The sequence below is a fragment of the Lytechinus variegatus genome, chromosome 2 (genome assembly GCF_018143015.1).
Source record: "Lytechinus variegatus isolate NC3 chromosome 2, Lvar_3.0, whole genome shotgun sequence".
NCBI lineage: Eukaryota > Metazoa > Echinodermata > Echinoidea > Temnopleuroida > Toxopneustidae > Lytechinus > Lytechinus variegatus.
The window spans coordinates 77,596,922-77,611,266 of NC_054741.1; the positions used below are offsets into that span (position 1 = coordinate 77,596,922).

A 14,345-nucleotide genomic window follows, 5' to 3' on the forward strand; every position below is an offset into this window, starting at 1 on the left:
AGGTTTCAGAGAGATGATTAAGAACATATTTTATTCACAAGCATAAAATGTGGCAGTGCAAGTACAGCCTCATATAAATGTTATATTTCGGTTCTTAACGTGAGTTACATATCAAGGACTTTCACAAAAATATAAATACGAAAGGAGAATTAAAACCTTGTTAAAGATTGTTTAAATGGAAACTTAAGAAAAAGCAATTTAATGTTTTTAGATTAATGTAGATGATATAACTTTTAGAGGTATTATGGACACATGGCTCATTATGCTCCGTTACAAATGGCCCGAGGCCAAAATTGTGTGTCTATACTAGGGCCAGCTCCATGTCACCTATTCATGTGATACGTGTCACCCGGCTTTTCATAAACATCGCGCACTGTTTTTGCACAGTTCGCTATAACACAACTTCTGCTTTTAACACTGTTTAAGCCGGTCTGAATTCATATGGGGGTGTTACACATACCATTTACAGAATTGAGGAAGGACTAATGCCGCCTTTAAACCACTTAAGGTGGATTCAGTCTAAGCCAGCATCAGTCTTGCTTTAAAATAAGGAGGGTGTTACACATAGGTCAAGCTGCCTCCGACGTCCGCCCCAGACCAAAGAGGATTTAGAGGAATTAGAGAATTCACTTGTTACTGAGTTAAGAAAATTACAAGAATACATGAAAGAGAATTGTACCTTGCAATAGTTTACCGCAACCTCCTTTCCTCCACAAAGAAGTATAAATCATGGCTGATGAGAGTGGGGTATTATTAGACTCTCTTCATGCATACATGAAGAAATGTATTAAAAAAATACTTCAGTAATAAAACCAATAGAAAAAACAACAACTTAGTAACATGAAAGAGCATTAATGCATTGAAAGAAATTAGTTTACAAACTGCCTTGCTTTGTGTTAGACATGCGTAAAGATACTTGAATTGCCTTGTGGTATGAGGAACAGTAATGTACAACCCTGTTGTATAGAAAGACTTTGGATAGTTGACAGATCAAAAAAAATGATTAAGGATATATGAATTCTCATATTTCAGAGAAATTTTCAGCATCATTTTTATTCCTCGGTGGTACATGAGTTCATTTCAAAGACACCTACCTATTGCTCATACGGCTCTGTAGTATTTAAACTTGATACTCTTTTTACAAATTGAGATAAAATTATCAAACATTCCAGATTCTTTTAAGATTTTCCTCCTACACTACTACCATTAAACTTCCATACATATGGTGAACGTCGATATGGCATTTCACAGTGGTTGCCGGGCCCACAATCAATTGAGTAAAATGAATTTACAGAGTATGTCTATTTCAGATTGTTTATATTGAAGAATGAAATATGGATTTTCAGTTTCATCTTGACAATCATTTGTCAAATTTAGATACATGATTAGTTCCTCTCATACAAATTTCATACAAATATTTCATTTAAAAAATCTTCTTAACTGGATTTTACAAAGACAAACTTAACATTGTGAATTGAATATATGCATGATTATATGAATAATGGAATACAATATGACAAATAGGTGAATGACAAACACATTGTAAAATACATTTTTCTTTAACTTTTTTATCCAAATAAAAAAATACAGATCTTTCAATTATATAATCTTTATTGATTTAATTAAAGATCATGATTGGTTGTAAAAAAAAGGGAAGAGATTTGTACCCTCAAGTGTAATTCATCATTCCTGCAAAAAAGAATTAAGAAATTTTACATCAATTGTAATTACATGTATATGAAATTTTGTGCACTCAAGAGTTACATGTACGATTGATTACAAATCTCTACAGTAACTGTGACAGGGCATTCTTTCCTGGCTGTGAGCATCAAAATTAGCAGCCTAGCTTAGCTAGAGCAAGATCATGGGAGTGCTTTCAGCACCTTGTAAAGGGGATGTGTGTACAAAATGAATACCCTATCTATATTATCATCATTATAATTTTTAATAATAGCCATCATCAATTAATTATTTACAAGTCATCCTGACTGCAATGTTTCAAAAGCAGTTGTATGTGTGTGTATAGCCCATGGCAAGAAAAGTTACTTGACCTATATGTATAACCCATTACATCACACACCCACTGGACTATAAACCAATGTCTTTGTGGTTTAATCCGTACGAATATGTTGACCATGCAGTGTTCCATGGTTCTGTATATGGCATTAGACAATACAGAGACTGAAAAGTACTATCTCTGCTTCATAAAATCACTACAATAAATACATGTACAAAAAACAGAATAAAAAACAACACAAATTCTAAATAGGAGACTCCTTAAAGAAGTATTAGCACATGCACTTGTATATCACTATTAAAAAAAAACACATTTTAAATTTTCCATCTTCAGACTTCAGTATACAAAAAGGGGAAATTCACCCAATGATAAATATGCTTCAAAAATACACCTGATAATAAATTTCTTTGGATTGATCAATGATTAAACTACTGAAAACATTAAATGTTTACTCTCAAAGCTGAAAATGCAAAGAAAATAATATTATGCATGCAAAGCAAATGCATGCAGAAGTCAAATTGATTATCACTACCTGTGGGATATATATATGTTTTTAATTATGGAAAGACAAAACATTATCGTAATTGAGCACCACTTCAAACAGTTTGGATATTCAACATCAAATGAATAAAATCAAAATGGAAGTAGTTAATCATAGAAGAAAAAAAAACTGTTAGGAAAATAAAAGTATAACATTCTGCATGTACATAGCAACTTTAAGTCTTAAACCACAAATTAAAAATAAACAGAGAAAGATTGAATACTGCACTATCAAGACTAAAAACATAATCCCAAAACTATTACCACATACATGCACATGTATTCATAAAAAAAGCCTCTTCCAGAAAAGGAACTGAAATATAAAAAATGAATAATACTTGCGACTTGATATTGGAAGCTCTGACAAAATGAAGACAAAATTGACTACAGGCAATTGCTTTTGCCTTATTAGAAATATACAACTATAACTTGTCCTTTTTTCTTCAAATAAATAATCTCTGTGACCTTTGACCTTCAATCGTGTGACCTCTGAATACCACTATGCATGTCAATTTTATTTCATGTACATGTAAAAGCCTCTGCCTTTTGCATATGACCTAGTGACCCTCAATCTAATCACACTCTTCATTGATATGTGCTTACAGGAGTTCAAGTTGACATTGATTTCTAATGGTTCTTCTGTTACAGTGAGAAAGAAAAGTTTTCAGGTTTACAACAACCTCTAGGATATTGACTTCAAACTTTGCATCGGTGTACTTAGCATAATGATAATCATTTATTGTATATTTTCAGTGGTCCCTTTTTTATAAGCTCTGCTTTCTCTGGGGTCACCAATCCATCATTCTATTGTCATATGTATTTATGTAATTGTTTGTACCTGATGATGGTTGAATAAATAAATTGAAATGAACTCAAATTGAATTGAACTTTCATTAGATCATATTACCATCATTATACATTTACATAAATACAGGATCCATATAAAGTTGATCTCTCACGCATTTCTTAATGTATCGCAATAACAAGGTATTTCAATAAAGACCATGCTGACATTCAACCTTTGAACTGCATATACATGTACATGTATATGCTCCAAATCTACTTGAATTACTGTCATTCCCAAATGCACACTTGGACAAAGTTACAGTCGATCCCTCCTTTAGGTTTTGCAAGAACAAAAAAAGGAAAAACAAAATACATGTGGAAACTACCACTAACTGTAGAAAGTGGTATCAAAACTGCATACACAAATTCTCACACTAGAACATAATGTGAAAAATATGGAAGCCATGCTGGTGATAACAAAGTGAATAGATGCTATGAATCCATGATGTCAACGTCTTGTTTCGAAGAAGAGCTGCTCTTCTTTCCAAAATCACTTGCTATTAGTCTGTAGAATAAAACCAGGTTGATGATAAAGATGGCACCTAATGTGTATGGTCCAGTCTTGCGTATGATTGGTGGAACAGCCTGCTCCGTCACAATGACCCAGATGCAGAGGAAGCCCATGGAGCCCATTCGACAGACCACATAGGTGAAGATATTCAGGAAGGCATTGATCCGGTATGCCATATCTTGCTTGCTGAAGCCACACATCAGAAGGAGCTGTCTGCCATGGAGAAAGATAGAGTTGAGCTCCAGGATCATAGCAATGTTTATGGTGGCATACAGCTGGCGGAGAGAGAGGATCGTGAAGCACAGAAAGAGTACCTGTAACATGAAAGAGGAAAAAGAAAACCAAATTTAAAAAAATCATATGAACAGGATGCTAAAATCTCTTACATCTTTAGGGATCTCACATAGCCGAAATGCAATAACTTGTACTACATGTACATTGTTTCAAGCAGTATAGTTCAAGATGATATAGAGCAATGCGAAACATGTTAAACCAGGGCAAAATTATCCAATAAACATTGCAAATGGAGCCGCAAAAATTGACCCCCCAAAAAAAAAAAAAAACTAATAAAATTGCCTGATGCCATGAACATAAACCTATTGCACATTTGTCTAAAAGAGTACTTTTTCTCAAATAATTTGATGCCATATTTATGTAGCATATGTTTACACTTGGATAATCAAAAGGTATTCGTAATTGTGAAATCTGATATGCTCCAAATTAAGGCATGGCTGCAATGATTGAAACCAGATGCCAATTATGTCATAATAATACATGATTTACAGTAAACATCATGGAACAATCCACCCCAACAAAAAGTTGATTTGAATAAAAAGAGAAAAAAACAAAATAAATAGTGAGTAAAGGACATCATGACCATCTAATTTGCATGTCACTGAATTGTGCATATCACTGTTATGTGAAAAATAAGTGAAAGTTTTAAAATGTCATAACTTTCTTATTTTACATCCGATTTTGATGAAAATGCAAGTGTTACTCTAGTTTGATTTCTCTATTTATCAACATTTTTCTGGGGTGGACTTGACCTTTAATGAAACTTGAGAGTAGGTACTAAAAAGTCTTCATTAATAAACAATTGTCAAGTTAATCATTGAAAAGGTCTTTTGAATTGGATTTCACTGCAACTATTTTAGAATTATGACTTCATTGATGTCTGAATTGATTAAATGCAGTCATGCCTCACTTTGGCACAAATCAAATTTCACATTAAAGAATACCTCCTGATTATCTAAACGTAAAAATATAAAACATGTACATATATATGGTATCCAAGTATTTACATGTAGGAGAATATATTATTTCAGGAATGTGTTCATATATACTGTTTACTAAACCCATATAACGGAAATGTTAAGAACTGGCTGTACATAAACATATTGAATATGTATCTACATGTATCCAAAAATATGTACAAATTAAACAATGTAAAATAAAGTGTGAAAAACAGAAGGGGTATGAAATTTTGAAGAAGGTACAAACTACAAAGGGTTCCTTATGAACTTGAAAATTCTCATATTTCTGTAATGCCAATGTAAATACATGTAATTGTGTACTGCTTGGATTTTTTTAATAACATAGATTAGAAGTCAAAGTTCACATGCTCTTTTAAATACATGTACATGTACTGTACATGTAGTCACAAAGTAATCATAGGCTTCTGTTTGACTTGGAAATGCGGGGGGGGGGGGGGGGGGGTTAATGAAATAGAGACATTTTTGCGTAGGAGTTTAACAAAGGAGTGTCTTTACAATCATTGTACTGTATACCCATAATGCACGGTTGGCCAGGGAATACTAAGGCTGAAGAGTATGATAGATTTTGCACAGGAATTATGATTGCTTTATTAATGAAATAATGGTAAAAAAAATAATACATGTATGGGTTCATTGACACTCAAGTAAGCTCCACACAATGTACTGCTTTCAAGAATAACAGTTGGAAGTGGAAAATATTCAGCTTGACCTCTGTATAACAACATATCACTCTCTGAAGTTTCCTTTTGATCCAAATTTGTATTTTATAGTAAGCCGTAAATATTTTAGTCTACATGAAGATCACTATCTTTATTAATTTCAGTAAGACGATGTCCCTATATTTCCATTGACAAGACGTTTTTAGTTGTTGTCCTGTGAAAGTTGTTGTCTTCAGTACAGAAAAATGTCTACGTCTTAATAACTTTAACTATTAGTTACCAAGGACAATGCAGATTTTATGTTATTGCACTCAATCAACACATTCATGGAGGAATGTACACAAATAAATGCTCATTTTTGGCAAAGGGCACTAAATTTATGGTTGTTGCCATGATTCAGTGTCCTTTTGCCAAGAGTCTGCATAAATTTTCAATACATGTACATGTATTACTGAACCTTTCTCAGTGTACTGGCTGAATGAAACATAATCGTATACAGAAGGTCTGAACAGGCCTTGGTTCAAACCCATCCTGACAAAAATCTCTGATGGAATTCAGGCTTAGAAGTTAGGGTTTCTCTTTTCTCTTTCCTCTTTTTCAATTTTTACATATTTTTTTTTTGTTCCGAAGTGCCATTGCTTATGGATAGGTATGAACAAATTGTTGGTGTTGGAGAGCAATATGTAGGCCTACAACTGCCAATAAACCTTTACTTGTAACATGTACTCTTATATTTTATTAGAAAACTGTCCTCTAAAAACACTGTTGGATTTTGACATAAAAAACAATAACTTAGTATTATTATCAACAACGAAAAATTTTACAGGGAAAATTTTATAAGCTACATGTAAATCTTTGGTTTTGCAAGATTAACCTGATTTTATTGACTTGATTTTGATTGTTCTGAGTAGATATGAATGATTTATTCATGTTTTGATGATATCAAGTTGTTCAAATCATTTTATTTTGAGTAAAAAAAACAAACTATTGTTAAGTAATCATTTCCAAAGTGACCAACAGAAATGCAGACTACTTTTCAGACTGATCTCGGTTCATACAACTCCCTAAAATTACCACAAGTTGTGGCGAAATTGCAGTATTCTGAGACACATATGAACAGACATTTTGGAAATAATGCTAACAAATTAGTACATAGAATGGGATACATAATTTGAATTATGGTGTACACAACCTTCCAATCTCTTTTACTTTAGATGCAAAACTAATGCAAGACCTCGCAAACAAGTTCAAGTTCTGCATCGTTAAAATGAGTATCCAGAGTACAATACATGTATGTATTGATTGTATCTATTTAATAGTTGAATACACCCCAGGGGAGTAGTCATATAAATCATGATTTGAACGTTTGAACAATTTGCATCAAAAGATGTTCACTCATGCTTGCATCAATCATGCACATTGTAGGCCCTTCATGATCAATAGTGGATGAACACACTCTGGGAGAGTGACAGTCACAAAAAAGGAAAACATAATAACGTACATTGAAAACTCATCTTTTATACCCTGTATTCAGCGGAAACTACAACCCGGCCGTACGCCGTTACCATGGCAACAGTTTCCAACACAGGGAAAACAGGTCTTGACTAGTATTACTCCAAGACCAATGTGTGAGCTAAATATCATGAGAATTGGTTAAAAACAGATGAAGTACATGTAGTTCCAACTGCAAGATTTTTGCCAAATTTTTGCCATATAATACATCGTCACCATGGCAACATGATTTCCAACACATGGAAAAGTATGCCTTGCACATCTTTACCTCAAAACCAATATGTGTGCCAAGTTTCATGAGAATTGGTTTAAAACTGAGGAAGTACTTCGATGCGCAAGAATTGCAACAGACAGCCTGACTGTACACTGATTCCTATATATATCCCCTTCAAACTTTGTTTGTCGGGGGTAAAACAAAGTTATTTAAACAGCGACGTCTTTTGTACAAAATAGTTTTTTTAAAAAGAGAAACAAAAATATCCCCATTCATTAGATAATGGAAATGTTTATTGACGTTTGTCCAGTGACCTGAAATTACATTTGTCCATTTGCTGCAACCTGATAACCATTTTATAAGTCTAAAAATACAGTTTCTTATAATTGCAAACTTATCTTAAAAAAAATCTTGATCTGAACCTTGATTACAGTTTTGATATTGATACAAAATTATGGTCTAAATGATATTTTACCTTGATCATGTGACCTGCAACTCATGACTTCCATGCCTCTCTTAAAGGAGTTCTTTTGTTATGTCCTTTATTTTCAATTTTTGCTGTGATATTATTGAAATATTGTGATTACAGAAAAGTAGTTTTTCTTGATTTACTTACCACAAGATGGTGTGTGTAAAGTGGCCAAGCATTTGAGAAAGCATTATGAGCCATCAAATCAAGAAGATCGTATGCAAAGTATCCTGTATTAAAAATCAAAGAAAACAATTTTTAAGCTAAGTATAAAGTAGTACCTGAATTCATTTTAGAAAAAAATGAATCTACATATTTGGAATTTCAGCATTTTGCATTAATAATGTACATTATGAGACAAGCATCAAACAAATCTATGTGTAAGAAGAATCAACCATTATGACTTTAAATGTCCTTCTTTCTGAGAAACATTGAACACTTTTTATTTCTTCTGTTACCATAAGAAATTTGAGGGTACTCACAAAATATGTACCATAACAATTAAAGAACTACGAAATTAAAAAAACTTCTAGAATTGTCCATTGTTAAAGGTCAAGTTCACCTCAGAATAATGTTAATTTGAATCAATAGAGCAAAATCAGACAAGTACAATGCTGAAAATCAAAATCGGATGTAAAATAAGAAAGTTATGACATTTCAAAGTTTCGCTTATTTTTAACAAAATAGTTTTATGAACGAGCCAGTAACATCCAAATGAGAGAGTCGATGTCGCTCACTATTTCTTTTGTTTTTTATTGTTTTAATTATACAATATTTAAATTTTTACAAATTTGACGATTAGGACCTCCTTGCCTGAAGCACAAAATGTTAAAATAATAGAATTCCACATGTTCAGGGAGGAATGAAACTTCATTTCACATGACTATGACGAGAAAATAAAATATTTCATATACTAAAATACAAATGAAATAGTGAGTAATGTCACCAGTTCCTCATTTGCATACCCAGGCCTGGCATACCAACCGAGATGTGCATATAACTGTTTTGTGAAATGAAGCAAAACTTTAAAATGCCATAACTTTCTTATTTTACATCCAATTATGATGCAATTTTCAGTGTTATGCTTGTTGATTTTTTCTCTTTTTATTCAAATCAAGTTTTTGTTGGGGTGGACTTGTCCTTTAAACCTTTTTTCCTCTTCTAACTTTGCATTAATTTAGAGAAAATCAATACCTTTGTGCTCCCATGTTTTATAACTTTTTTTTTTAACATGGACTTTCAAAAAAAAATTGAAAATTAATGCCTGGATATAATTGACTTGCAACAGCTTACTCGTACTGTCTTCAAAAGAATCAAGAATGCAGTGTTGGTATTTGGAAGAAAGTGGGAAGGGTGAGGGGGACAGCCAGGACTTGAGATGAAAGACAGAATGGAGGGAAGGGGGGCAGAGAGGGAGCAATGGAACTGGGGAGAGGTGATTCTTACCTCCGGTAAAAGCGATGATAATTTCAGAGCTTAATGTGTAGCCATTTACCAAGTCTTCTTGTAGCTCTGGGTTGGAGAAGAAGCTATAACAGAAAAGACAATGTGGTGGTATTCATTAATCACATATCTCTCCAATGGCAATATTATGCAATAATTGTAAACTGGGATGGGTCATCTCTAAAGGGCGAGTCCATCCTAGCAAATAAAGTTGATTTGAATGAGAAGAAAAAAGCAAACTCGTAAAATGCTGAAAATTTTTATACTCTGTAGAGTTGTGTTCTCTCTAAGAGTTGTTTCAACTTAAGATGGTAATATACTCTCCATAAAGCTTCTCAGACCAATGGTTCTTTTCTGTCGCTCTGACTTGTGTGAGTAATCCTATCTAAATTGCCAGCAGTTACTAAAAAAATTTTCTCCTTCCAATGTCACTAACCCAATACAACACACCAATCTCCAGAAATATCCTTATCCTATCACCCTCTCAATGGGCCTTGTTTACCAGCCTTACAGCCCCTACAAAACTTCCACTCACTTTGTCGGTGTGAAGTTTGTAACAGTATCCAACATTCTGTGATGAAAAGCCTCAGAAATCCATAAATATCTCTAATCATCACAAGTTCAAGAATAGACTCACATAGTACCCTTCTTTACATTAATGCCTACCAACCTACCGGAAACTTTAACCTCATCCCTGCAGTCTGAGAATAGAGCGAAGTGAAAACAAGTCTGAAAGACTAACACCTTTGTTAACAAAATTGACCATAGAATACAGTGTCAATACTCTAAAAAAGAATTAAGCTTCATCTAACTGAGTTTACTTTAGTCTACATATGTACACTCGACAAAAAAAGTTCTTGGACACTTATAAAAGTTAACATATTCCATATAGATATTTGATTAAAAGCTAATTATTGTATGTCAACATGACCAGACAATATTCCTCTTCCAGTATGACATAACATTTTCATGTGAACAGTCATGCAGGGGTGGTTTGCCTTTAATTAAACATCTATATGGAATATTTTAACTTTGTCCAAGAACTTTTTTTGCTGAGTGTATATCCTTAATAAAATATGTGAATGACTGCACAGACAATTAAATTATTTACAAGTTGTTTACAAATGCTTTCTGATTGGTAATATTGGAATTTACATTTCATTGATTATTTACATGTGGTATAATCATTCTGATTACACTGCAAGGTGCTACATAAACACTTGCCCGTTTGCCCGGGGCAAGTAAAAGTTAGATTCGTGCAAGTGTTTTGAGGTAAAGACCAAAACTATTTCCCTGAATTGGGCAAGCAACATTCTCAGACCAAAAGTAGGGTCGATATGTAATGATATTGACCCTAATTTTGATCATGGCAGGCAAGATAAAATCACTTTGGAAAAAGCAATGCAATAACAAGATAGATCAGTACATGTCAAAAGAGAGAAAAGGGTCAATGGTTTATAAAATCTTTTCAAGAAGTACTCTAGAACTATTTTATTCATTTTTTTTGGGGGGGGGCAAGTGAAATAAGATTTTTGGGCAAGTATATTCCAACTATTTAAAAATTTCCTTTCCCAACTGGGCAAGTGCTTCTAAAAAGTTATGCAGCACCCTGCATTGTCATCTTAATATCAGAATTAATATTCTAGTTACATTGTATTCATAAAATTTCAGAATATTCAGTACTCTCAGAATTAATACTTAGTATTCTATTCATAAAATTATCAGAAATAATATTAAGTACTCTGAATAACTACGGGAATAGGACGCTTGACACCTACAGTATGTATAATGTAACACGTGATCTTAACATCTGTACACTCACGATTACTAGCTTTGTTTAGTTCGATCTTATTTGGGTATGATGTATATGAAACATAAATAATCAGTCATTAATCCTGAAATTAGAATTGAGTTAACAACGACTCTATCAATATCTTTATATCTTTCAACGACCAATATGGAAAAACCCAAAGTCATATCCATATGCAATACCAAAACTACGCACATATACAACTTGATCTTTATGCCAGTTGTTACTGACCAAATGATAATCTTTGTTTCTAGATTGAAACATCTGACACTAGCCTTTTCCTCAATGGTAGAATAGTTTTCAATGCAATAATTGATTTTCTCTGACTAGATATCTATATGACAAAAATTGACAATTGATTGTTAAGTAAATTTATAAAAGATATTCAAACTTTTTTCTTAAGCAATTTTTTAAGTGGACAGAAATGCCCCCCCCCCTCTCCTTTTTTTTTAACCTCAAACTTAGGCCTAGATCTAGGCCCGCCTAGTCTAGGGGCCTAATATTCCTACTTCTAAGTTAGGTTAAATTTTTACTTAAAATTGTACTTTGTTTTACTTTTTAGCATTTTATTAGCAATAAAAAATTGTGTGAAAATTAAAGCATACCAAAGCTTGAAATCTCCATAAAAAGATTTACAACAAACAAACATTGCAGCACTTAAATCACAATACATGTTATTTTCGCCAAAATTTCAAGAAAATGTTGAAGATTTCTCGCCCACAATCTCGCTCAGCTGAAATGTTACCTGGCTTTACCCTGCCGGCTGCCGGAGTTTCGGGCGTACCGGTACGAACTTACCAGTAAGTGCCGAAGATCCCCACGATCAGCGCGTGGATAAAAGAGCACAGTGCATTTCGCCATTTATGACGGCTCTTGTCGGCATACTTTTCAGGTGAAGGTAAATAGTTGACAGCCTTATTAAGGCAGAAAAATCCTGCAAGGGAAAGGCACGAAGTTGAAATGCTGATGTCAGATAAAACCAACATTCTGCATAGTTTCACATTACTTTCCCACGGGTCAATCTGTTGCTGGGCGCGGCCGGTGGAGTATTTACGAGGATTCACCAAATGCAAAGCAAAAAGTACACGGTACACGTTAAATACATGGCGCGCATGCATAGGCGGCGGAAGCGGGGGGGACAGGGGGGACGTGTCCCCCCCTAAATTTGAGGAGGGGGGACGGTCCCCCCCCCCCCCCCCCCCTAAATTTGTTGTTGATGACCTTTTTTTTTTTTTTTTTTTTTTTTTTTTTTTTTTTTTTTTTTTTTTTTGCTTGTCAATTTATTTTCCTACGTCTCCTCTTAAAATTTTGGGTTGAAAACCTTTTTTTTTTCCTTGCAAAATTTTTTGGGTTGTCCCCTCCTAAAATTTGTGGCTTCCGCCGCCAATGCGCGCATGGACGGCTAAAAGGGCCAAAATTAAAAGTTTGAGAAATAATATAAATATGTCAAAAATAACCAAACACAAAAATTAATACGAGAAGGCAAAACTAAATCTAGCAACATAAATATAGACAAACTCATGAAATGAAGACAATTGCAGAAATATCGCTCAACACCATTTCTTAATCTTGTATTGTACATGCTGTCTTGTTTTTGATTAAGTGCCGAATAAAATAATAACAGAAATAGAGAAAGTGTTGGAAATACATAGACAAATACAGAAATAAAGACAACTTCATGGTAGTGTGGGCAAGGGTGGGCATATGGAACTACATGCGGTTATCCATGCGACGACAAAGACCAACGCTGGTTTTGTACTTCGATCTGAATAAGATTTTTTTTAAATATGATAGTTTACGAAATTAAACCACATTAGCTTTTCTTATCGTGGCTAGTGATGCAACCTCTGTTAAGCATTTCATCCTCGAAATATTACAATGAAAATTTTCTACCTTTCATAATCTGGGTGTCGGGGGATATCCCCCAACTATTTCAAGTGAGGGGGTGGCCTGTACGTGTTATCATATTCCCCCAATAATTTTTGGTCGAACAATTGCATCGTAATATTTATCATGAATCATACTGCATGACAAGTACGATCATGGTGACTAATATTTAAGAAAAAATAAAAAGATTTTATTGACTCTATATCGGCTCACATCTATACAATATAAATATCTGACATGTATAAGAAAAAAACGTAAATTATTGTGATTTATACAGGTACATAATTATTATTAACATCTGTATAGAAAATGGTAAGCATGCGTTAAAAGCAAAAGGTATCTACATGTATATTGAAAACAGGACGTTTATAATATCATGGCCCTAAAGGAAGCGGGGATGCTAGGGTGCTTTCCTAAGGGGTGCTGTGTGTTATTGACCAGTCAAATACATATCCGTTTGATGGCACTGTCCTTAAAATGTCTCTATTAGCTCAGTATACTTGGCAACTGGGCGCGCTTCGCGCGCTCACTAAGTGACTCACAATTTTTGCTGGTGCCCCCGAATGCCGTGACCCACGGTACGCCACTGTAAACACCCCTCCCTCCCCGCAGAGTGTGTTTTTTTTTTTTAGGTTTGTTAGTGGTAAACGTTAATCACGAATTGATCTTGAAGTAGAAATATTGAACATGGACCGCATGCATCAACTCCCTAGCAAAATGTACAGGTCTGGCAATAAGGGATAAACAGCTACATGAACTAGTCTCATAAGCCTATGGTCACCCCTCCAAGAGAATCCTGCGTATAATGCGTAAACGCCCCTGGTAACGATAGATCAGCCCCTTCCCACAGGGGCGGCGAACCTGGGCAGGGGGCACTTGCCCCTCCCTAAAAAATTCCACGTTGGAAGAATAAATTTTCAAAATGAAGTGTGCCCCTTTTTCGAAATGAAATACCCTCTTTTGAAGTACAGGCCCTAATACATTACAGGTAAGAAAACCATAGATAAAAATTGGCTCACACTTCGCTCTCGAATTATTTGATTGACAAAATATGTATCCTATTCATGAGTCACTGAATCCATTCCTTAACAGGTTCCTTTTCCTGGTCAATATATTACAAATTTCAGCTTACGCTTCGCGCTCGCGTTAGTTTACATCCCGGG

At 34.2% G+C, this 14,345-nt stretch overlaps 1 protein-coding gene across 1 annotated transcript; it reads right to left on the minus strand.

Moving 5' to 3' along the window:
• Positions 1-3,197: 3,197 nt before the first annotated feature.
• Positions 3,198-12,363, minus strand: LOC121409132 (TLC domain-containing protein 2-like). The gene is made up of 4 exons (XM_041600963.1): positions 12,094-12,363; positions 9,489-9,571; positions 8,190-8,272; positions 3,198-4,228 (listed from the first exon to the last, which is right to left on the minus strand). The coding sequence occupies exons 1-4, from the start codon at positions 12,279-12,281 to the stop codon at positions 3,836-3,838; spliced, it is 747 nt and encodes a 248-aa protein (XP_041456897.1). The 5' UTR covers positions 12,282-12,363; the 3' UTR covers positions 3,198-3,835.
• Between the last annotated feature and the right edge of the window lie 1,982 nt (positions 12,364-14,345).